The sequence below is a fragment of the Mixophyes fleayi genome, chromosome 10, assembly GCF_038048845.1.
Source record: "Mixophyes fleayi isolate aMixFle1 chromosome 10, aMixFle1.hap1, whole genome shotgun sequence".
Lineage (NCBI taxonomy): Eukaryota > Metazoa > Chordata > Amphibia > Anura > Limnodynastidae > Mixophyes > Mixophyes fleayi.
In genome coordinates, this window is record NC_134411.1 from 92,613,476 (window position 1) to 92,639,873 (window position 26,398).

The 26,398-nt window shown below is 41.4% G+C and overlaps 1 protein-coding gene across 3 annotated transcripts in view; it reads left to right on the top strand.

Annotated features, from left to right (window-relative positions):
• Positions 1-26,398, top strand: part of CDH13 (cadherin 13) — a 651,169-nt gene that overhangs the window by 552,159 nt on the left and 72,612 nt on the right. For all 3 annotated transcript variants that reach the window (XM_075189159.1, XM_075189158.1, XM_075189161.1), the window contains one exon: positions 5,220-5,360. In XM_075189159.1, coding sequence (XP_075045260.1) covers positions 5,220-5,360 — 141 coding nt within the window. The remainder of the gene's footprint in view (positions 1-5,219; positions 5,361-26,398) is intronic.

The window sequence follows — 26,398 nt, forward strand, 5'->3', positions numbered from 1 at the left end:
AGAATCCTTTAAATGCTTAATATACCAGGATTTTTAATACAACCACTCCTGCCCTATTCTAGTTCACATATATTGGGGTCTATTTATCTTTGGGGGACGATAACTATCGTTACTTATGATACATAATGAAGTACTGCCACTATTTACCATGCAGGGGCTGCTCTGGGAGACCTTAGCAAAGACCCCCCCCCCCCCTCTCCTCTACAATGATTATTTCCTATTCACCAGCAAAGTAACAACCGCAAAAGGAGAATGTGCTATGTGCATGAGCGGCTAACAATGGCACATACACATAGCGCTTCGACCCACGAGGGATCCCGCAAAGCCAAAGAGGCTTTGGTTGGATCCCTCGCTAAAGTCAAGTAACAGCGTTTTTCACTGAGAAAAGTTTTGCTTTATGCAGCTTAATAAATTGCCTGTCCCCGTAGAGCTCTGCGGTAATCTCGGTTAAATCAACTTTTGAAACCTTCCCTCCGAGAGATCCCAGAGGGGAGGTCATGTGATAGGTGCATTACAAGCATGGGGGCGCCATTACATCATCGTGACCCCGCCCCCTGCTAGGAAATGGCCAAATTAACGCCATTGTCTAGCAGAGAGCTGGGCTTAATGATGCAATTTCTGGAATGCCTTCTCTTCCAGGAGTCTGGGAGGACTCCCCGAAATTCGAGAGCCTCCCAGTAAATTCTGGGAGAGTAGGCAAGTATGAGGTAAATAGGTTAAGACCCGAAGAAATTCTCTAATGTCAATCCTTTGCTAAATAAAAAAGAGACTGTTGCTAGCATTTCCACTGCCGTTTTGGCTTTCACCCGCATGCTAAATAAACCCCATAATTGTAACAATTTATAGCAATGAAACGGCAGCTCATGATCTACAGCTGTTAAAACAGTTTAGAGATGACGAGAGCTAGAACGCTACAGGAATAGAAGACAAGAGGGTATATTTACTAAACAGCGGGTTTGAAAAAGTGGAGATGTTGCCTATAGCAACCAATCAGATTCTAGCTGTCGTTTGGTAAAATGTACTAAATAAATGATAACTAGAATCTGACTGGTTGCTATAGGCAACATCTCCACTTTTCAAACACGCAGTTTAGTAAATATACCCCAAAAAGACCACCTTGTCTGTTTGGAGCACTTAGATGCCACGTGTTTGTTGTGCGTAATTATTTGCTATCACAATTGCTTCACTATTCAAGGACATCTAATTTTCTTCTTCTGTTTCGTCTTGTGTCTTACGCCGGCTTACAGTAATTGCCTGTTTCTTTGCAGAGCGATTTATTTGCTGCTTTTACAATTGTCTCCAGCTGATTTTGTCAGGCGGTAAGCCGTGCGTGGTACCTGGAGACGAGCAGCTGATATCACCCCTGGCAAACATTCTTGTACATGTGCGAAAGCAAGGGCACAGCAGGGGAGAGACGGTGGGGTGATGATTTTGGAGAATATCCATACTGATAGCAATGTACAAATCTCGTGCATATATAAGTTTGCTGAACAAAGTGCTGGCTCGGCGTGAAGCTCACACTGGCCTTTCATTTGTGGGAGATTGAAGGATTACATTATATGCTCCATTATATTACATTATACACTTACTGTAGCAGTATGTGCAGTAGATGGTATGTAGGATCTCAGTCACCATACTTGACAGTCATGAATCTTGCTATTACGGATACCAATCTGTTTTGGTTTGTGTTACATTTAGAAAATAAAAGTGTAGTAGTCACCATTTCATTGCAATTCCTGGGATCACTTCAGAGCATAATTTTTTTCGGCTGGGGCATCGCTCTTCTGTCCTGGTGAAGATACCATCACAATGTGCACAGCAATACATAGTTTTTAAGCAGAGGAATGTGCTGAATATAAGATAAAACCTTCATTTTTGTAGTACACCGAATACCTTGTTTTTATGTACCTTTAGTAGAATATATATATATAAATTGGACCTATGGTTGTCACTATGTTCTAGTCCAGTGAGGGCCAACGTTAAAGAGGTGGAGGGCCGCCTGTGGGCCCTGAGTAAAACCTATATTGTTATGGTTCCCTTCAGGCAGTAGGACTCAGCAGCTGTTGAGGTAAAAGGGGTAAGTATCTAGTTTAGGCATATAGGTAATGATTTGTTCCCCTAGCTGGTAGCTGGAGAGAAGTATCCCATACCTCACAGCATTTAGAGTCCTGAAAGTGGGAGAAAATTAACCATCATCATCACCATTTATTTATATAGCGCCACTAATTCCACAGCGCTGTACAGAGAACTCACTCACATCAGTCCCTGCCCCATTGGTGCTTACAGTCTAAATTCCCTAACACACACACACACACAGACACACACACACACACACACAGACAGACTAGAATCAATTTGTTAGCAGCCAATTAACCTACCAGTATGTTTTTGGAGTCTGGGGGGAAACCCACGCAAACACGGGGAGAACATACAAACTCCTCACAGATAAGGCCATGGTTGGGAATTGAACTCATGACCCCAGTCCTGTAAGGCAGAAGTGCTAACCACTGAGTCACTGTGCTGCCCAAACTCCACCTAAAAATGGGCAGTTTTTTTCAAAACTCCACCCACTTTCCTGTTAATCCCTCGCTCCTTTTGCGATCCGCTAATCTGAATTTCCCTCCAATATCGGGACCACTATAACAGCAGCAGGAGTGAGTCTCTCCTAATCTTCTCTGAAGCTTCTGCTGATTAGGGGAAGGGTGGTTTATTGAGGGGAAAGCATTTCTAAGTTGTGATTTCTATAATTCTATTAATACCTCACCCTGAGCACTGAGCAGTACATTTTTTTTGTATCATAGAAAAAATAAATGACCTATCATACAGACACGGATAACTTTTTATACTGAGATTTTATCTGATCATCTTTCTTTAACCAGTTGTACTTCTGTAGCAGTAAAGACAATTTTACAGCTAAGTGCTTTTTATTTTTTTACTCTCTTGAAAAATCTCTTTGCACCTGTAAAATAACCATCAAAGGGATCCTTAGTGTTCAGTCAGTTACGGAACTGTTCAGTGAAAAACAACATTAGCTGGTAAATTGTCAGGGAAATTGTCATATCGAAAAAGTACCCTTCTATAAAGAAAGTCGTCCTCTATTGAAAACAAAAAGACAAGGAAAATTGGCAGTAAGAGGACAGTTTTATTCTGCTAGGGTTTTATTTTTTTGGTCCGGCTACAGCTACAGAATTTTCCTACTCTACAAAACAATGGCGTCTACTCGGCAGGCGTACACATTTCCTGCTGGGAAATGGGACTAATGTATCATTGATGTTTCCATTGTAATTTGAAAACTAATGTTTTGGAATAGCTGAGAGAGCAGGTTTTCTATGGTTACCGAGCATGAACTGTTTCCACACAACTTTCTTCCAGCCCTCCGACATTATACCAGTTCCTCAAATAACTTTAATGGCAGAAAACTACTATTAGAGACCCGTGATTACTAAAAGCCTGTAACTCTTCTTTATCTGACTTGGGCTCTCCAGTTGTCGTGGAACTACAATTCCCAGCATTAAATGTCTGCTATAAATCAGACACTTGTGAAAGACATTTATGCTTCTGCACCCTGTTATTGAATAAAACTTTTAATTTGTAATAAATAGTATATGACATGTTGGATGTATGAACTTTGTGTCACATAGAGGTGTATCTGACGCTATAATGTAACGAGAGCCTCACAGCACTACTGTCTGAGTATTGGGGGACCCCGGTTTAACTCTTAATCCGGTAGCAGTATTACCACTGTTGCAGAAGTTCTGTAGAACAGAGCGGGGCTGCGTAAGGATGGACTGACTGGCATCACAGCACCCATCTCTCCTAAACATCCTCCTGCCTCCATTGGTGGCTTCAGGCTTGTTTCAATCTTCTTCCTGACACCATGATGTTGATTGTATCAATTGCAGCCCTGTCCTCACAAACATCAATACACTGGTGGCCCCTGGTCCGGGGCCAGGCTGGGCAGGGGGGCATATGACCCCCAGACCGGTCCCATAGTGGTCTAACTTGGGCTGGGTCACCTGCATTTTTTTTTTCCTTTAAAATATTCCTAATAGTCGAGCCCCCCAGGCTAAAATATACCAGCCCTTCCCTGCCCTGGTTACAAGATCAGTACACTCGTCTCCAGGAAATTCGGGTCTCAATACAGCAGCTTTTACCCCACCCCCCTGCCTGTAATAACACAGGCCACCCACCTATAATCTGGATCTCATACCTCTCAGCTGTCCCAATTTCAGGGCTCTGTCCCGCCATTCCTAATGGGACATATTTGTCTCAATCGGTGGGAAAGTTGGTCGGTATTCTGTGCATGATAGAGCAGTTGTGAACACTTGCAGTACGCACTGGGGTTTGTAGGGGGAGGGGAGGAGAGAGCAGCCCCTGGGGTGCCCACGGAGCTCCCGTCAGCCTTATGTCACAGCATGAAATTATAGAAAAATATATTTGATCGATCTTTTATATATAAACTATAACAACACAATTGATTATGAAGCCACATTTGGCTATTTGAATACCTTTATTTATTTCCTGATATATTATATAGTATTAAATATAACTTGAAGATTGTATATTATTTATTTAAAAAACAATGTACAGCTCATTATGTTTAGCTATGCTCCTCTTCTCAGTGTTGGTATTATTGAATGATTTTGCAAAATGTTTCCCTTGTCATAGAATTGATTTGGTCTTTTATGGCTTTTGTATGTACGAGTGGAATCCTGTTATATAAAGCTTTACATTAAAGGGACGTTCCTCAGTCTTGTATCTTTATCATCAGTTAGAGTTGGTTTTTTTGTTACCATGGATATGACACAGATCTGCGTCTCTGAGATTTGCTCTCTGTATTGAATATAATTGTATTCACAGAGCAGCTTCATGTCTTATCCGAAAACAACTTAAAAAAAAACAAAAACACAACTCAGCCTGATTATATAAATATATGGCTGAAAAGCACGGAAGGAAACCATTACGTAAAAGCAGTACATGTAGTTAAAGCTGCAGGAGGGCAAGACAATAAATGAAAGCCATCTGTAGGTGTAAGAAACATCTATATTTTTAACCACATTCATCAATTTTTTTGGGCTTAGTTTTACCTTAAACAAAATAGTATTGATTTATGGTATAGTAATGATATAATCTGAATAATATTGCAAACCATTTCCAAATGAACAGCATTGTTACATTAAGTACCTAAATGTAATGATTGTTATTCTCTTTCCTCATAGACATTAATAGCCCCCCAGTATGAACTGATAGTAGAAGCCAAGGACATGGCTGGCATGGATGTTGGACTAATTGGCACAGCTACAGCTACCATTGTGATCGATGACAAAAATGACCACCCCCCTGAGTTCACCAAGAAAGAGGTAAGGGTTCTTATATATCTGACTTATGTTGCTTTAAATGGACCTTTATAAATGACTTGCTGATTTCAATGGATCACCCCCAAATAGTTGGATCACCACGCTCCCATCTAGCAAAACTGCAGAGTCCTCACGCCTGGGATCCTGGCATCTCCTGCAGTTTCTCTTGTTATTACGGATGCGTCACATCAATAATCGTTCGCTGCGGATTTTTTCCAAGACTGAGGAACAGGATCCCCTCAGTTCTGCTAATTTGGGTGGCAAGAGAGATCGAGGTGTTATTGCAGAAATATTGGTCAGAGATCTCCAGCTTCCTTAAGAGTGTGTTTGAGCATCTAAGTATATTTACTCACTAGAGCCCATGACAAGGTTGTCTGTTGAACTCTGCCAGAACGACTAATCCGCAATAGAGTGCATGGAGCACGATCAATCTGGATTAATCTGGAAGATTGCAGATTGTACAATGGTTCTGTCCTTGATACTTGCAAGTAAACAGTCTGCCTGGGGCAGCATGCAAGTAATAACAGGCCTCTCGCATCATCATGTTCCAGATAACTAGATGCTGTTTTCATAGATACAAAGTGACAGCAGCCGCACAGTTCCATAAAACTTCCAATAAAAGCACATGGTGCTCAGTTGGAACGTGTGTGTGTTGTCTTATTTCTCTTGCCTGAAAGCCAGAGCGAAAGACTTTATTTTTCTCCAGCGAGGTTATGAACTACATAAAGCAATATTCAATTGCGAAGACAACCACTTTTCACTGAAGACAAAATGGTACAAGACCTTAATAAAGAAATCTGGGCTTTGGAACAACCCGAAGCTATCCGCTACACAGATATTAATCACTGCTCTTGCCATGCGTTTGACTTGGTTTTAAAACACTATCATTTGATTTGTGTAATCTGCTTGGAAGGCTCTGTGTGACGTCTTAGTCTGCTCTGTCACTGTTATCTTGCTGGTAGAAGGACAGCAGCTCAACTTACTGCCTGCTGCAGCATCCCGGCGTTGTCTTCCATCACCTGTACATATATTGCTTTAATCTTGTTGGCTTCTATGAACCCTTTCACACACTTTATTCATAGACAAAACTGGGAAAAGCTGTAACTTGTAAGCTTGCATAAAAAAACACTACCGGGCTATAGATGAACCCAGAGCTATGCCAAGGTGTGTTGTATAACATGCATATGGGTCTAACCCATACTTGCCTACATTTTGGAACTCCCCTCCTGGCCCTACTGGGGGAAAGGTCCTAAGGGCAAGTTTGGTGGGACATGATGACATGATTTGCATCATTGTACACTGGTGGCAGGGACGTGATGATGCTATATGAATAATCAGACCCCTTCCAACTCTATACGATGACATGAATCACGTCTCCTCGTCCAGCGGAGTCTGGGCCTGATGGCGCAAATCAAAGCCCAGAATTGGGATCTGGAAGGGACCTTGGTTATCTCTTATTAAGGCCAAAACTGAACAGGTGCAGTGACGTGGTAAGTTGGTTTTATTAGCACTGTGCTATAGCAAAAAAGGGTATTATTGGTGCTTTGTGAATAGTACAATCCACTAAAAAGCCAAATATTTTTTCCATGTGCGATACTGTGGATTTACATAAAACCCAAGTTGTATCGCATCTCTCTTTTTGCAGCCCCGATTTCCCTAGGTGGACCCCACCCTGCCAGTTCCCCTGTTCTCCTCCTCTATATTCTATTTCTTTTAATACACATTTAAAATGCCAGCCGTCATTAACAAGCTGAAGCGTATCTGTCTGTTGCTGCACTTTGACTTATCTTACAACAAATGAAACTTAAAACAAACAAGCAATAGTGCAATTTTGTAACCCACATTTTATGTGTGCGTTCGCCACACAAAATTGCCCTCAGCTCTGAATGAGGCCGATGGTGTCTGCTGCAAAGTAACCAGAGATTAAAATAAGTACAAACGCTCTACTATTAGCCAGGCTAGTAATAACGTAACATGTAAGAAGCCTGATTTAAAAAGATTGCATTAAAAGAACTTTAAATGTACAAAACAGAAGTTGATATTCTCCCCATAAATCACTTTAAGAGTCACCCCCCTCCTGCACCCATTAATCCTCCATTCACACCCATGTAAATCAATCCCTTTGTTACTTTAGTGCATTAGTGGTATTAAGCAATCAGAAATAACTGCAATTAGGAGCACTGTATGGATCTTATAACTTCATTTGATATATAGAGCGAACCACAATCAAGAAAATCGTTTATAATTCTAAGCCTGGGTTTATCAGTAACGGCAGCATGTTAACTCATTCGTTGCTGAATGCTGAGCTGGGGATCTGTATAATGCACGGAGGAGGGATGGTGCCTAGATGATAAAGATGGGGGTACACCAGGGGAATTTTAGTACAGTGGACGGGTGTGTAGGGGTAAGGCTTTCACCCCTCACTTAAGATAGTGGACGATGGGTCACAGCATTGGTGATCTTTCTCCTGCCCCCTCTCATCAGTGGTTCAGTGAGATCAAGGCAGAGCAACACACAGCAATCTGTACACATAGATACATACTACTAGCCAGTGAGGATAGGGGGCAAGACGAGTGATTTGGGGACTCCGGGTTCCCAGAACTCGGAGAGAGGACTCTTCTGAAGTCATCCATATTCTGCCTCATTGCCTGGCTCTGTCACTGGTGGAGGAGGCCCAGAAGTCTGGGGACTCATGGTAGAATCACCAGTTTTACACACCTCAAACTCTGACTTTAGCACAAGCGCTGTCTACATTCAAGCCTAGCCACATCACACAGATAAGACCATTTATAGACCGTGCCAAATGGCCAGACCGTAATGGGCATCTTGCTGCTTTGCACTCTCCTTAATTCCTGGATCAATCCAATGCTCGAGATGATCGGCAGACCTGGTTTAATATGAATCCATTTTGTTATAACTAGATTGGATCTCGGTCGGTCAGTTTGGGGCCACACAGACCAGATAGGTTGGCCAATTCCGTATTTGTGCCCAGCATTCATTTATTGAGAACTACATGAAAGCTGCTGGGGCTGGAATTGAAGATACTGCAGTTGGGAGGTATGAGTAGAGGCAGTATACAGCCAGTGCTGATGTCATTCTCACCAACAGTCTCAAAAAAGGGGCAAGCTTTGATATTTTGGAACTAAAATGGAGTCTAACGATTTAAGTGTGATTTGGGCAAATTGAGCGCTTGTGCTAAACAGTCAGAGTTTGAGGTGTGTAAAGATATGGAATTCTGATGGGCTATTAGCCGTGAAATATGGGTTATTCAAGTTGAAAAGGCATTTTTGTAACATTCAAAAATTAAAAGTGTCTCAGCGATGTCACAAGTGAATATTGGTTAATGCCTCCATCATTATGTGTAAGTGAGAAGTCTATATAGAAACCTATGTTTGCCTTGGAGAACTACAATGTGAGTACAGCTATGAGCAGTTCCCTTCATGACAAAACTTTTATCTGTAACTACTGGAAGTTCTCAGTGATAGTCCCAATTTAGAAAACGGAACATATTTGGTAACTCCCCCACGTGCGTCCGAACCACTTCTCAATTTGCCCAAATCACACTTAAATCGTTAGACTCGGTTCCAAAATATCAAAGCTTGCCCCTTTTTTGAGACTGTTGGTGAGAATGACATCAGCACTGGCTGTATACTGCCTCTACTCATACCTCCCAACTGCTTGAAGGGACAGTCCCAAATGTTGGACCTCAAAAGGGGTGGGGCTTATGTGAAATTGGATGGGAACCATCCCAAAGAGAGCATTTTGGTGCAGATCGGATTGTTGATTGCGCAGGTCAGATGGCGCTCATTATGTCCTGATTTGGCATGTTTGAATGGGGCCTTTACTATATTCATAACAATTCAACCATAGGCAGGAACTGGATACACAGAGGAATTGAAAATGTATTTAATGCCAGGAAAAACTATAAAATGTTGATTAATATCACACAGATGACAGATATTCTGATATGAAAACTTTAAGGGCCTGAGTCATTAAGGAAAGCAAAGGCAAAAGAAGAGTACATTTTCTCTGGTACAAACCATGTTACAATGCAAGGGGTGCAAATTAGTTTATTATTTTGCAATACTGGCTGTTTTTTCATCTACCACAAAAATATGTGATAGCTTTATTTTTATACTAAAATTGAAAGCTGATCTAGGACATGCCCTACCCCAAATATAAATCTGCCATCACATTTTAAATTTACCTTCCCCTCCAATGCAACATGGTTTTGCCCAGGTGCAAAGTTACTCCTTCTTCTGCTTTGCTCTCTTTAATAACTCAGGCCCTATAAGTTTCTTAGAAATGCAATAATTAAAAAAAGCCCTGATGAAACACAATTAAAAAAAACCTGCTTGTAGCCTCTACATTCCCACATTGACTGAAGAGAAGTGCAACATTAAGTGCGTTTTTTTTATTACCGAAATGCAGAAAAGGTTCATTTTAAAAATTTCTCTCTGCCTGGAGCCTCTATTGCATAGTCTTGACAACGTGGGATTTAAATTGTGCTGAGACTATTATTTTAAAATCAATAAAGTGGAGAGAGAACGCAGCCCTTTCACACCCCCAGAGGAACTATATATTTTTTTTTTGTAAGCAAAGAAAATGGGATCTTAACATGAATTTCTGACACCTGAGAAATAGCTTATGAATTTAGATGATGTTTGACAGAAATAAATGGTGCTGGTGTTCATTCATTTTAATAAAGCAGAAGAATTGCCATTCTGTGAGACCTGCCGTCCTCAAAATTATTATCCCATAATAATATGGTTACCATTGGTAACGCTGCTTACTCCAAAATCATTTACAAAAATAAAAATACAGCTCAAGTAAAGGCAAAACTTCATCAATATCTGGAACTGATGATGAAACACAGTTGCTGATTTTTAAGACCCCTGTGGAGATGACGATTCATGATGCCCCTCCCACTGAGCACTATTATGCAAATTGCGTCACCATGCCGCAGTGGGCAGGGCATAATGATGCAAATTGTGTCGCAATTTGACCCGGCTTTAGTGAGATTGCCAGACTCTGGGAGATCACCCACTATGTCACAAGTCTCCCAACATTATGGGAGAGTCGGCAAGAATGTGATAAAGTGTATAGCTAAAAGTCAAAAGAAAAAAGTATCAGTAATCCTAACAACGGATAAAGTAAAGGAACACAAAAATCTCCACTGAAAATAAAATACAGCTATCTGTGGATATATTTCTGCTATTAACCAGTGGTTTCTGGGATGCACAATTTGGTAAAACAGAAATCGAACAATTAGTCCATAATTCCTTAAGTGATAATTTTTTCGTTTTGTGGGGCAATACTATTTTATTACGAGACATGTGAATACCTTCAGTATTAAGAAAGCTATTTACTGTAAAGTAATTTTTTTATTTTTTTTTTTAGGCTTTGACACTATTGCCTGCCAGTCAGTAAATTAAAAAAAAAATATTTATATTTTTTAGCCACTCAGTTAAAACATATGTTACAGTTTTCTGAATCGGTACACACACTTCCACAGAGGATGTGTGACTTATTATGTTGGGGGGAGTGGTCATGATGTGATGGGCATTACCCCATAACCTGTGGGCATGTCTGACTATGCAGAGTGGTAATGAGGGGGACATACCTTTCAATATTCCCTGCAGTCGGAATAAACATTCTGACTGCCAGGACCACAGAACACTCCCTCAGAATCACGACTTTGATGATTAAATCGTGACAGTTGGGATGAATGGTAAAAGAATATAGTGATAAAATATGGCATCCTGCTGGCAATACTAACCAGCCTACTATATAAGGTGTATAACACTAATTGCAGGGTTGTTTCCCTCTCCAATTTTCAACCCCCCCTTTGTTTTCTAGACCAGGGTTTCTTACCTTATGGTACATCTAACCGGGCACCAATCTGGTGTATCTGAGTGTATGGGGTGCCAAAATGGCATCCAGCTATAGCAGAGCCAAAGTAAGGGGGGGCATAAGGGCTCCCTTATGGGACGCCCTCTGCCCCTCCTGACTACCAGTGGGCAGAGTAGTCAGTGTGCACCCCTCATATCTGTCTTCCACCGCGGAGGCTCCCCTCACCACCTTGTGTTTCTGTGATACACCCAGTCACACGGATAGGTGTAACTCTGGGTCTATCAGACCTGTAAATTGACAGGCGCAGAAACTCTTATGTAATGTGATATTGGCCCTGAGCTCAGACTCAAGAATGTCTCGGGACAAAAGAGCAAACCAGTTAATTCAAACATAAAATAACCGTCAGATATAATGCAGCAGTAAATATTAGTGGTTGTCCATAAATTTTATAAAAGTGTCTGTGATTTTATTTTCAAGTGTTTTGCGGTTTGTCTGTGAATACTGACTGTATGTAGTGCAAATTTGATTTAAAGATTAACAATATAACCAGAGACTTTAATCCATTACATTGTTGTATGAGCTGGACTTTGTGATGCTGCTGATTGTTCTGGGCTAAACCAGAAGCTATCACCATCTAGACCCCGCTCGTTACACACAAAGTGTTGCCAAACACCACTAGAGGACAAAGGAGGGACTTGAAGAGATGGTACTTAAGTTTCTGGTGCTATATTATTGCATTAGCAGAAAGCCAATTAAAACTGATTTGATGGGGTGTCAGATGTCATTTTTAAAACAGAATAAAATGATGATAATGATGATTGACGGAGTTAATCTTCAGCATTAGGTCTTGAAATGAAAAACTGGGTTGACTCTGACAAGTGACAACAGTAATTGACACAGTCCTTGTCAGGTGTCGGCAATGCATCAGTCAGTCCTAAAACCGTTTGAAGACTTTCTAAAATAGACACAAGTCAACTTTGCAAACAGCCTGAAACTACAGGAGATATAGGGCACGTTCAGATGGTAACTCTATGCCTACTGTGCTGGTTTTCATAGTGCTTCTGTCTCCCTGCTCCAATTTACAGAACACAAAATTGTTTTTTTTAAATGTGTTTCCTGTGGAAACCAAATAGTTCAGCAGATTTGAGCAGACAGCTCGTGCATCAGTGTGTGCGATGATGAACAGGCTCCCGACTAATAAAGTTACCCAGCAGAAATGTGGCGCTTGGAACTCTCGGTGAGTTAACTTATGCCCATCATTATTCATAACTTCCAGAAACATTCGTAGCACCAGGATTACAAACTCAAAGCACATGATCTGGCGTTTTATGAGTACTCGTAAAATATCCTATTTAAAGAAATACATATATTGCTTTTTTTATGTATGTTTAATGTTATAAAGTCTGCGTGAGTAAAGTCCTGGCAATTTTTTGTCGAAAAAGCACAATGTGATTGCACCTGTTCTCTCCATGAGCTTTATGAATTTGCTTTTTCTTTATTGCTGGTTAACTCTTTGTTGGTTTCCATAGTGTGTATATAGTATGTCCAGCACTGAATGCAGAGAGCTAACATTTTAAGGCTGTCCTGTCTTAAGGTTCTATTATTTAGTAAAGACAAGCCACCAACATTTGCGCTGCCCCCCCCCCCCCCCTCTTCCCCTTCAGAGCTGTGACATCGATATACTCCCATATATAGCCCATTACCAACATGGAGGGGGAGCAGCAGCAGCCAACAGCTTCACAGGTAAGAAGCTGGAGATGGCTGTTCCCCCCATGTCAGAGGCTGGGGCGCAATGTGGGGGTGCCACAGTGAAAATCATAGCAATGAGTTAGTGACATTCAGTATTTTAAGCGCCCTTTAAACCCTGGTGCCCTATGGGACTGCCCAGGTTTACATACTAGTAGGTTCTAACTTGTGGATGCTCGATGTACACTCATATTGTTGTTAGTGGGTGTGGCTTACTAGTATGTTGGTGTGGTTTTACACAGCCCCTGAGATTAAGGAAACCTTTCAAGTTCTAGCTAAATAATACATAGTCTATCTTGCCACTGTGTAATACTAACATTGTACTGGTTTCCACTAAACCATAGCAACCAATCAGATAGATACTTACTTTCATTGTCTAAATTGCACTCACATGAAGCCCTGTGAAATCTCTGCATATCTGGGATAGATGGTCATTTATGATATACACTTATATTCTCCTTAATTCTCTGTATGTGGCCAGTTATTGCTCGATTTGTTGGATCTATGCCTCCTAACATGAAACCAAAGGCTGAATAAGCAAATTACCGAAAGTAACCCAACCAGGCAGAAAACGGTAAATGGTTTAGGAAGGCGCGGTTTAGGTGCAACTTGGTCCTTATCCAGCTTTCTTTGGTATCTACTTGATAAACAGCCCGTGCCAACGTGTGACAGTCTAAAAGTGATCTGTGGTAGGATGGGAAGCATAGAAGTCAGTTCGAGACACAGCACCACATGCAAGCATTGTGTTATTAGAAACAAAAGAAAAATATCTGGTGCTCAAAAACAAACAATATATAAATCACTGTGTGTCAGCATATCCATAAAGGAGAATTTTGTGCACAATATAACTTTATTGAAATATAAGCTCACCTTCCGCATCCAGGCATCTCCTGTAGGTGAGTCCTTAGCCAATGAAAAAATTTATAAACTGAAATAGGCCACCTATGTCTCTCCAGCTGTCATTGAACTGCAAGTTTCAGCATGCCCTACCAGCCAAAGCTGGACTTTGTAGCACTACAGGAGCTGGCCAGCCACAGTTGTCTGACCTCCCCGTTACAGGCTTACATCAGGAAATGTAACTAGTGACCGACGAGTCAGCAGGGTGAACCAGCCTCATCCTCTTCAATCAGAACTAGTGCGTCTTGTTTTTAAGTATAGTTGTGATTTTATTGGAGTCTAATTTGCATATGACTACTTGTGTATTGTACTAAATAAGAACAGAGATCAGTGGAATATGTAGCAAAAACAACTGGCTACAAAGCATTATTGATGGAGCAGGCTGTGTGTGATGTTGCAGCAGAAAACACTTCTGAAGCGATTCTGAAAAGCGAGCCTGACCCTGTCTGAGAATGAAAAGTCTACTGTACATCTAACACTTTAGTATTCCCTGCAGGGATCGTGCAGCCCTGTGTGATATCAGAATCCAACTGAGACCCCATTAATAAAAGCCAGCTTGTAAAATGGGACCTTTTAGGGCCTGTCACTGTAAAACTACACTGACAAGCCTTCTTGTACAACCGCTCTTCTACACTCTACTGACGGAACGTCAGGCGAGATCTGAATGGAGATGTTCATATATAATGGACACCTCCTGAATATAGGTATTTGAGATTATTTCTAGCATAGTGCATGTCAGAAACGCACAGTCTATGTGGCAGGTCTAACTGGACAGTGATGTCTTCTCACCAGTTGAGTGGCCAATCATAGGACAACTACTGCGTGAACAATTTATGCTTGTATTTGGGTCTCAAAATGGGAAATAAAGTTTATCTATAATGGTTAGTTACAGACCATTTGTAGGCCACTTATGAGGTCCCTGAAAAGATGTCTCTGATGTACATATTGGATAAACTTGCATTTCAAAATGTGTTGTCTTTAAAGGTCTTCAAGAAACTAGGTTAATATGTTTCCAACATCTCCTTTTCGTACCATTAACCACCTCTGCCATATTATTCACAAACTACGTCATAGGTGATATAAGTTATCATCAAATCTTACCTACGTACGTCCATGTCCCTGTTTGCCCAGAAGAGAGCTCATAAAATAGTGGTTTCCATGCTAATTACTCAGCTCTGCTTCCAAGTTGACCTTCAGATAATTATTGTCAATATTTATTTACATAGCTCCAGCAAATTCCGTAGCGCTTTACAATTGGGAACAAGCACGGTAATAAAACAATACTGGGTAATGCAGACAGAGAGGTAAGAAGGTCCTGCTCGCAGGCTTACAGTCTATGGGTTATTATGATACGCTCTCTCCCCTGGGCGGCATTCTCCACATTTCACAGCATTCCGTGTGTGACAGTGGTTAAAGCCGACGGGTTTACAATGGTATACCATACCGCCACCTCTGCCACTGCTTCCAAAAGGACCGGTCAGTCGTCCGCTGTTCCCTCTACCCTCCTCTTGTCCTTGTATCTCAGCCTTTACTGTACATGGGCTATGTTAAAACACCGCTTCCATCTCCAGTTATAAAGTGCCAGATACATGCAAGTATGCATTGGTGCATATGCGTGCGTTCTCGTTGTGGGCATGCTCAGTGCGAATGTGCTCAATTTACACGACAGAAACTGGCATACGTTCAACCCTGCATCAGGCCCGTAGTGCACAATGCACTATGTAATTAAGGAATAAAAAGGAAAGAAGTACCTGGTGTGTATTAGAGATCTCATTCTGAATAACACATTGTAATCAGTTGCAATGTCTTGCAGAATGTTTTGTTTTTCTTTTCTCAAAATCCAAACATTATTTCAGTATCGCCAGCACTCACTTCTGATCCCTCACTGCGCAGCCCTGCTTGGAACGACAGAATGTACGCAACCTCTTGGGATAGCAGTACAGTCATTGTCCCTTCTGCCTGATGAAGCACAACATTCAATCGCTCTGCAGCAACAGCAAGAATCTGTGATAACAGAATATCTACAACTCTACGCCAGCTTAGCTCATGTACAGACGGGGGTCATAAGACTATGACACACTGCCAACAGCCCAGTATGCCTTCTAGAGGCATATAGCTGTGAGTGTTCCACGGCCATCCAATCCCGATATTCTTTTTAACGGAACCTTTTAAACTAACTGAACTCCTGCAGTCACCATGCTAATTGCCAGATCATCTCGGCCTTAATAAACTACTGTAAGAATCACACCACAGCTATGTAAAGATTGTGCGCCTACCTGAGCAGTTATAGGAGATAAAAATCTCACCAAAAATCTTAATGGGTTCCGCTCATGTCAGAAGGAGCCGTGTTAGATTTTAGATGTATTACTAATCATTTTCTAGTTCAGCATTGAGAGAGTTTATAAAGAGATGATGTCAAAATTGAAACTTGAATTATATTTTCTCAGATTACTCTGCTTTTATTTGCTTGTAGTCGACTACAGAATATTTGATCAGGTCACATACTGCTGCAGCTGCTGGCAAACTGTAGACTGAGCCAGGTTCACTATGTGCCAAGGTAATCTGTGGTTGCATGCCCGGCCACAGATGCCCAAAGTAAGGCTTCTACTTGTTGGCACCTTGTTTCAGAGAAAAAAAAACAACTTATTGGTGAGGACAGTTGGACATTTGAAGGTCACATGATTGTATATATTTAGTGGTGGTTTTCTCCATAGCCTGTAAACCCAGATTCCCACACCAGGCCACCGGTTGTGGGAACATAGGCACCATCACAACTCAGGACCACTCTAATGGGGACAGGTTGAGCGGTGTTGCTAGAGATGGGGGGAGACTGCAACATTGTAATCTTGGTTCTTCTGAAGGGCCTAAACATAGTGGCAGGAGACACACCCTTGGTAATATATGAATGACTATGAAGTCCTTCAGTTGACAAATAAACCAAGCATCCATCCCATCTGAATGAAGATTAGACATCAGGGCACTCATTAGTCAAAGGGCTACAACATGGGAATAACATCAACCGAGAGGGACTAACTGAAGGCCACACCAGCAGGAGATAGACCAGAACTCAGGAAAAGAAGTCTGAGTGGGCGGATTACATCTAGGAGCACTTGCCTCCATATAATGTGAGCCTCCTCAGTCACTGGCCTCTAGTGCGGTCACACTGTAGATAGCAATATAATGGTTATTCTAGGTATGGAACTGCAGGAATGACTGTCCTACAATCACAAGACTCTTAACCCCTATGCTGGACCTTGAGGAAGGAAGTGAAAAAAACATGCTAACCTGTGATCTAAATAAAGCACTCCCATTTAATTTGTGTGAGATATACGGTGTCAAATACCCCAGACATCACACAGAACAAGTCTACACTGCCTGGAGGACCCGTTCTCTAGACAGAATTAATTTTCCCTGGCTATTAATTTTTTCTTTCCATTCGTTCACTCTGAAATATGCTTCTCAGTAATTGATTTCCTGTAAAACTATGGTTTTGCTTATACTGTCCATATTGTGCAAGTACCTGGCTTTGTAGAATGAACATAACGACTCTTATTGTTGTGAGTTGTTGATATAATAACCCTATTGTTTTAATAAGTGACATTGAAGTCAATGATGAGCAACGTTGTGCTTTTTTTTAAATGGGAAAGTTATGATGCTGTTTAATCACTCTCTCATTTGAGAGTAATTTATGTTATAAATATATATTTCCCATAATAGCCAATTTTAGATGTTGTTCTAAAGCTGGTTGTCATACAGTGTTCCTGGAGTGTTAGACATTAGCACACAGACCAAACAATAGTTCTGATTTTCGGTGGTCAGAAAGAGGTGTGGTCTATCCATTTGGGGTGTGTTGTGTGGAAAGGGGGATGGGCTTGCTTAAATAAGGGTGTGGCTAGGTTGATATGGATTGTAGCCTGAACCTTTTTAAAGTCATAGTTAATTATGTTCATTTTTATTCATGAATTCTATGAGGTATGGGAACTGTGAACTTGCACCAGGATGGTTACTGCCATCTCAGTGTTATTTACATATATTCGGCGCAATACAAATGTACCATATAGGTAGTGCACTTCAAGGCCTACACGTGAAAAAGTGTTACATGTTCATAGTAATGGGTTTGTCTTTGTGTTAACTTGCTATTGCGGCGAGAAATGCTTAATTTATTTTTGATTCTTCACACTCTGGTAGACAGTGCTGAATGGGACTGTATAGGTAACATGACACCTGATTGGATGGCCCCAGCACGTATCCAATCAGGTGACATTTCAATACACAGCTTCCCTTGACACTGTTCAAATTTATGTCCAACAATCCTATAGAACAGGGAGAACTAAAACAAACACGGCTGTTCCAGTTTGCTAGTTGGGTATTGGCGGAGATTCCAAGACAAGTGCTACATTGGCCATTAATTAGAAAGGGAAATGACCAGAGGTGGGTGTTCTCTTTGACTATTTTCGTAAGCTCATAGTTCATAATTACCAATAGATAACCTTTTAATTTCTTCAAGAGTCACTATGCTGATTGCACCCAGGAAAGAAGCACTTGGCTGCGGTACCTATTAGAGGCACACCACATCCGGCCAAGATGCTTAGACCTGAATGGACAGGTCGTGAAGGACAAAGCTGAAGTTGATGAATTGGAGAACATTGGCTTCCTCACTCATGATTCTAAGTCAATAAACACTTAAACAAAACTCTTGAAGCACCAGCAGAGAAACACAATTCCAACTTTGCTCCTGCAGTGAGGGCAGCATATAGGTGTAGTCTTGTAGTCCTAATTACCTTGACCTTTAGCAAAGTGCTGATTACAGTCCGTGAAAGACAATGGGTTATTGCTGGTAGTGTTGATGGTACACTGCCACCTGTCTTCTGTATCTGGTATGGCAGCGGACTCTCATAGAAAATTAGTTAATGTAAGTCAATGATAACCAATTAGGAAATGAGGTGCTTATACAAAATGAAGAAATCATAGTACCGCTATGTATGCCTTTATCTTCTACTTCTTCTAGGAGAAATTTAGTTTATAAGAAGACCAGGGCAACTCTCCTTAATTAAACTAACATCCCATTTGTTTGAGTTACCACCCCGGGTGAAGTGATCTCTTTGAAAATGAGTTGTTGCAAGCATCTAATTAGTCAGCAGGTGAACAAGTCAACACGCACTTAGAACACTTCACTTACCATTCATAGAGCGCACCGCTGTGCAACACAAAGCGTTACATAACAGCCCAGCAGCACACACTGAATCTGTTAAAACATTCTTGATGGGGGCAACTTCCCTTATGTAAATTCCATTCCCTAATTTGTCCTGAGAGATCTAATTATATAAGAAAATTCTTGTTCTCTGTTGGATTTTTTTCGGTGTTTTTTTTTCTTAGTCATTTCACGACACAATGAAAGATGAATGGCGTTAAAGACAAGAATAGGGCTTTCATCACCATTCCAGGTGGTCTTAATATTGATACAGCAGGAAATTATTCCCTTATCTGGCCCATTATTCTCTTGCGCAGACCCTGATATTAAAAAGGAATACCAACATATATTTCCACTGAATTCATATGCTAATTCTTAAAAAGTTAATCAGGAATGACTTGACTTGACTGGCACATCCCACCGGTTGGTCGTAATTGTTCTTAAACACTTTTACTTTTCCTCTGTTCTGGATTTCAACAAAGATCTTATTATTCTTTGTAGGGTAGATTAGCACATTGTTATGTAATGCCATTTTTAGCTATATATTTCAGGGAATAGTAATGGGCCGTGCTTGTATAAAGACTATTTGGAATACACGTTGACTATCATACTTTTAAGTAGTTGGGAAGTAAATTTGTACAGCCACTGGAATATCGGCCAACAGTCCTGATATTTGTGGGATAGTCCTGATGTTCAGAGGTCAAAGAGGATTTAGTATACCAAGAAAAGTGGTATGATTTACATTAAACTGGGCAGGTCCGTGTTGGTTTGGACAGATTAGGGTTTGTCATGGAGGGTGTGTGAATGTTGTCATTGCATCATCGAGCAACAGGGTCGTCATGATTACGCAAATTGGATCATCAAGGCTCCGTATTGTCCTTATACAGGAGGGTGGTCTACTCTCCCGGGAGTCCAGGAGAACTGCCCAAAATTCGGAAGTCTCAACACGTTCTGTGAGGGTAGATAAGTATGCTGCAAAGTGATGCACGGACTTCAAAACTTGTGTCCAGATAATCAAGTTCCCAATCTGTAAACATTGAGGGTTAATTACTAAAATAGCTCCAAGCTGCAAATCTGCACTTAACATCTTAACAGCCTATCAGACATTTGATTTCTATGTTTCATTTTCACCATTAAGATGAAAGCTGATTTCTGATTGGGTACTATGGGTTTATTTCAGATTTCCAGTATATAACCCTCACTGACTTCTCCTGTTTCATTCCAACATGTGCTGGGCCTATTATGGTCAATATAGTTATTATATACATGCTTTCATTTCAATGCATTCTCGGGTCTCATAACAAAATTTGTGTTGGGGGTCTGGTGATGCCGTTCTGCCTCCCAGGGCCCCCGCTCTCAATAGAGCACTGCAGGAAGCCTCTTCTGAGCGTGTGGTCTGGTGCATGCACTACTCAGAACATGTCTAGGAGGGGGGGGGGCTCAGAGTTTCCATACCCTCCAGACCCACTGCACCCCCTAATGTGAGTCCTTTACCCAATAGTTCAAGGAGTATACAATATGTACACTTTCTTGTCATTGGAAAACAGTGAAAATCTACATTGATATGTATAGACATGCTAAAGTCTTCAGGGTATATTTACTAAACTGCGGGTTTGAAAAAGTGGAAATGTTGCCTATAGCAACCAATCAGATTCTAGTCGTTATTTTGTAGCATGCACTAAATAAATGAAAGCTAGAATCTAATTGGTTGCTATAGGCAACATCTCCATTTTGTCAAACCTGCAGTTTAGTAAATATGCCCCTATGAATGTATTAAAAATTAATTGTTGTTGTTGCAAATATATGTATTTAAAATAATGGTGCAAACAGCTGATGTGACCCATAGCAACCTCACAAGCAAGGGATACGGTGAACTAGTGAATATTTTCTGAGTTCTAAATAGCCTGACAACCAACTGTCCCATAAGAACCTGACTGGCTCCTTGCCATGCTGAGAAAAAGTTCATAAGGACTGCGACCTGTGTCTTCCTGCTTTTAGAGCAAGAATCATGGAGAAGTGTGGGAGAGACAAGGCACAGAGCACAAACAAAATAAAACATTGCATAAAAGTGGAGGTTATTTAAGTAAAATTCTGTATTCAGTTTTTTTCCTGTTAAATTACTAACCACTTGGGGTTTGAGTCTGCATAAAATCAATTAAATCAGAGACACTTTTAATTAGTTCTTTTAAGCCCTGATGGCACCTTTCAATGATCATGTCCTTTTTTTGTGCAAATTGCAAATGAACTTTTGTCAGGATTGACAGAAACTAATCTGAAAGTTTTCAGCAATTTAAATTTTCAGCTTTAAAGTACAAAGAGAAAGACAGATGTTCAGCTTGACCATACAATTGGGGATGTGTTTTAATACACGGTATGTAACTGAATTGTGTTTAAGTTTGTTCCAACTTGTTGTAACTGTATGTACAAATATACTGATGGAATTGGAAAGTCAGTATTTTGCAGTTTGAGGCACAGTTACTGGAGTCTGTTGGTTATATATATATTGGTTTGGTGTTTAGAACTTTTGTGGATTCAGTGTTAATTATCTTTCCTGGGGGTTTTCTACTGCAGAATCTGTGTTTTTCTGTGTTGAGTGTAGCAGGGAAGAAAAGGGAGGGGGTCAGGATTCCCTTGGCAATCTGACAATCATAGGAGGAAGGGATGCTGGGAGACAGGGTGCTAAGGGAGAAGAGGGGAGTATGTGGCAGGGGACGGGCTTTCCAAATGAAAGAGGTGAAGGTGTCAGGGAGCAGGATCCAGAATAGAGGATCCCAGGTGACAGGGTGCTCATGGAGAGAAGAGAGGGTGCCAGGGGAGAGAGGCAAGGGTGTTGGGTACAAGATCGCAGCAGGGAAGCTTCCAAGTGACAGAATGCCAAGTGAGAGATGATAGAGACTGCAACAAAATTACACCATGGCTTTTGTTTTCACCACCTTATACCTCCACAGATTCTCTCATGATAAATAGTGACAAGAATCAGTAACTGCACATAGGAACAGGGTGAGAGTGCCAGAGGACTGAGTTTGTTCCAGAAAGGAATGAAGCATTACACTTCAGGTGTTTGAATAGGATCTTGGGGGGGGGGGGGGGGGGTGGTATCAGGAGAGAGAGAGTCCTAGCTGATAGGACTCCAGAGGAGAGGATCACAGGGGAGAGAGTCTTAGCTGATAGGACTCCAGAGGAGAGGATCACAGGGGAGAGAGTCCTAGCTGATAGGACTCCAGAGGAGACTATCACAGGAGAGAGAGACTCCTAGCTGATAGGACCCCAGAGGAGAGGATCACAGGGGAGAGAGTCCTAGCTGATAGGACTCCAGAGGAGACTATCACAGGAGAGAGAGACTCCTAGCTGATAGGACCCCAGAGGAGAGGATCACAGGGGAGAGAGTCCTAGCCGATAGGACCCCAGAGGAGAGGATCACAGGGGAGAGAGTCCTAGCTGATAGGACTCCAGTGGGGGGAGGAGAGTGTCACGGGAGAGAGATTAGAGGCCTAAGTACCATTCAGTGACACCCCTACTTATGAGACTCACGGAGCAGGCCATTCTCCTTGATCCTGCCTGATCTCCTTGATAAGTGGGCAAGAGGACGTGATTTGCTGCAAATTACATCCTCATTGCCCTGACCTTTGCTCTGCGATGACAAGAGTCATATCATTGCACAGCAGAGGGTTGTGGGGGGGTTCTTGCTGGCTCAAATCTCATCTTTGCATCCTTGGACCTTCTCTTCAGCATCTCCCAGAGGGGAGGTAGAAAATGTTGACAAGCATGGTTCAATAGCTCATAACATGGGGGAGAGGAGAATGAGCACTCAGAGGTACTAGCTCTGGGAGCAGGTACAAGCAGTGCAGCCAAAAAAAACAATCCTATGTTGGAGGGCTCCTATTGCAATTGGATTATAGGGGAAATGTCAAAGGCGCTAGCATGGGACGCAGTGTGGGGAAGACTTCTGTCATTTGTTTTAGACCAAGAAACAGCCCTCAGGGGTTTTATTTCTGTACTATTTTCGGTTTAAACTGAAATCAGAATCCTGAATTACATTTCATTTGACCTTTGCCATAGAAGCAGTATGGCTTAAATTATTTGATATACTTAAACCTTTCTCTTCAACTCCAGTATAACTATAACAGAACTTTGTTCTTAATTGCCATACCTCTTACTACTTTAAATGGCAAGACTGAGGCAAAACAAAACTGCCCTGATTCATCCCAACAACCCCCTCGACACCCAACCGCCACTGGAGATACTTAATATAATGTAACCCCACTGTTCTTCTCTGGAGTTGAAAATAGAAAATATTATGTGCAGTATATAATATGCTGCATATTTCAGTTTTTCTCTACACCACCGTACCAAAAGGGTATTACAGTAAAGCACATGAAGAATCAATATATTACAGGAAGCTGAAAGCAAACAAGGTGTAAATGGAGATACCATATAGTGACATGAAACAAGAATGCCACCTCTCCAGACATTGACGGATTACCCAATATGTTGCAGGATTTATTTTCAAAGGCCTTTTCCCCCAGCGGGCTCAGATTGTACATCTTTACCTGGCTATTGCCAGCATAGTCGGATGTGCAATACTCTGCAGACACGTCCTGTCCTAATGAGAAGCCAATGAGATATTCCTGGAAACACGAACGAAGCTGTTTCATATTCATTTCACTGTGGGAAGCATCTGTAAATTATCAGAACCACCACTTCTCATGCACATAATTATATTCAACACAATAAAAGGAGTGTAATTTAAACACCATCTATTCAAAACGTCCCACAGCCTCAAACTTCTGTGTTGTAAAATCCCTTTTAAGTACTTACAAATACAGTTTATTGTTATTCATAAAATATTGTATTTCACAGTATAATACCGCCTAAACCCATATGTTTAGGATTAACGAAACGTATCATGATGTAAATGAAAGGTGTGATTAACATTTAGTACAGAATTGAATCCATCAATGCCTTTGCACACTGGGAGCAGCCATATTGAGTGCTGAAGAAATATCCGTGAGCGTGCAGAAAATCACTGCAGCAGGGACCAATAACATCACTGTGGGTCCGGAGAAGTGGCCATTTTGTGGGCGGAGTCAACATTTGCAGGAATACAGTACACAGGGCGTACACCACAAAATGCTTTGGTTTGGCACCGGCACGTCTTGATCAGTGATTGGCAACCTAAAACACTTTAAAGTTCAAACATTAAATACCCTCACCACGTCATTAGAATAGATCTCACAGACCACTATACCCCCAGCTCACCCCAAAACATCCCTCAGATCGCTCACAGTGTCCACTCACCCAAAACACCTCAATAGGACCTTTAGAACCACATTTACCCCAAAATGCCTGTCAAACCTTTCACTTGCCCTAAAACACTCTGCAGCCTTCCCACTGGTCTACATAATAAGCTGAGATCACGGGGGGAGCTCAGAAGGGCACAAAGCAGAATATAAGAGCTAGGGTCAGATGGGGCATAAGGCAAGGAGGAGTTGGGGGCTTCACATGGAGATTTTGAGGGTTGCATGAGGCCCTGGAGCCGACTGTTGCCCACCACTGGTTTAGAAGGTCTGCCCGCTGCTCTTAAATGTGCACGCCTGCTTTCTGCCCTCTGCCAAATTGCAAGTGTGAGGTGCAAAATGCATCCCATTAACAGGTTTTCACTGCTGTGCTAAACTAAGCGCAGCGGTACTCCAGGAACACCCTTGTTCCACCCAACTTCTCCTATCAGCCAGTGCAATCTTTTGCTCCTCCGAAAGCGCCGGCCCCTTACCCCCCCAAGCACACACACTTTGCCGAATGTATAGACACGTTGGTGCTGAGCCTTGACCATGAATTGACCAGTGACATCAATAAGGGATATAACTGACTTAGGAGGCCAAGAAATGCAATCGAGGCCTGGGGTTATTACAGTGTTATTGCTTGATACTGCTATTTTTCATGGTCATTTGGCCACATGGTGCCTTTTTTCTGTTGATGTCTATGGATAATAAATAATTTTTGCTTGGCAGAGCACTCAATATGGTAGGTTTCAGGTACATTAATACGGTTTGTGGTCAGTTGCAACCCCAATGGTTATTAATCTATTACCCTAGACATTAAGAACATAAGATTTAGCAGACTGGATGAATGTATCCTTCAATGTACTGTAGGACTTCCGTGTGTCCTGATTTTCCCAGGAAAGTTCCCTTTATTTTTGCAAAATCTTTAACGGAACAAATGTGAATTGGTTCCTATAATTGTTTTACTTTACTTAGTCCCCGAAGAGCAAAATCACGTGATGGCCCCTGGTTTTTGATATAAAAATGATTACCCTCCTACTTCTGTAATTTTCCCTATACATGTAGAGCTCATGTCAAAAATATGCTTAATTTTGTTGGGCTAAGTATCATCTGCTGGAGTAGTAGAAGACTGGTGAGCTTTTGATAACGTTGACTGACTGGCTTTTCACAAGAACAGGTGTTTTCTGCAGATTACGATTTCCTATTTCTGCAATATCTTGAGATCTGACAATTTTCTACGGGTATGGATCTTTCTCGGGCTTCTGTATTAATCAAATTTGGCATTTATTAATCTGTGCCCCTAATTGGGTCTCAGATGAAGGCATTGTTTTTGACTTTACCATAGCTTCCTCGTCCATTATTTATTAGGTAATGAAAATGGGTATTTCTGAAATTATACTCTTTCTTTCTAGGAATAGTGCTGGCAATCTGTTCCTTTACTACCCACGGGAAGATAGCAGCTTGTTAGAAATTATGAGCCCTGCAAAATTATTCTGTGTAGTAAATTTGAAACCTGATCTTTATATCCAACTACCTACGTAAAACACAACTTTCAATATGCTAAACAGCAAAGCTTATGCTTGAGTTAGTATTAGAGGGCATATATGACCCCGATTTAGAATTGCTCATAAGTGCATGTGCACAACGTAAAAACGCTTTGTGGTGTGAAATTGACACATGTACAAGTTGTGCCCGTATTAAAGTTGCGCAGGTTTTGGGTTTGAAGAGGCAGCTCTGGGGAACCTGGTTCTGTCTTGTAGCTAATGTGTTTTAAAATCTGACTAACTCAAAATAAGATATATTTCAATACAGCACACTTAACTTACATCTGTGTGGTTGGCTCAGACTTGGAACACTAAAGGCTCAATTCCGCCGGTGAAGCAGGCAAAATGTCACAGCAGAATTAGGCAAATATTTTGCTGAACGGTTTAGAAAATGTCACTCATCCCTTATTCTAACCCGCCGGTTCCTGGTCACAATAAGACACGTTGGGCCTGATCATTAAGGAAAGGAAAGCAAAAAAAAAAAAAAAAAGAGTAACTTTTTACCTTGACAAAACAATGTTGCATTGGAGG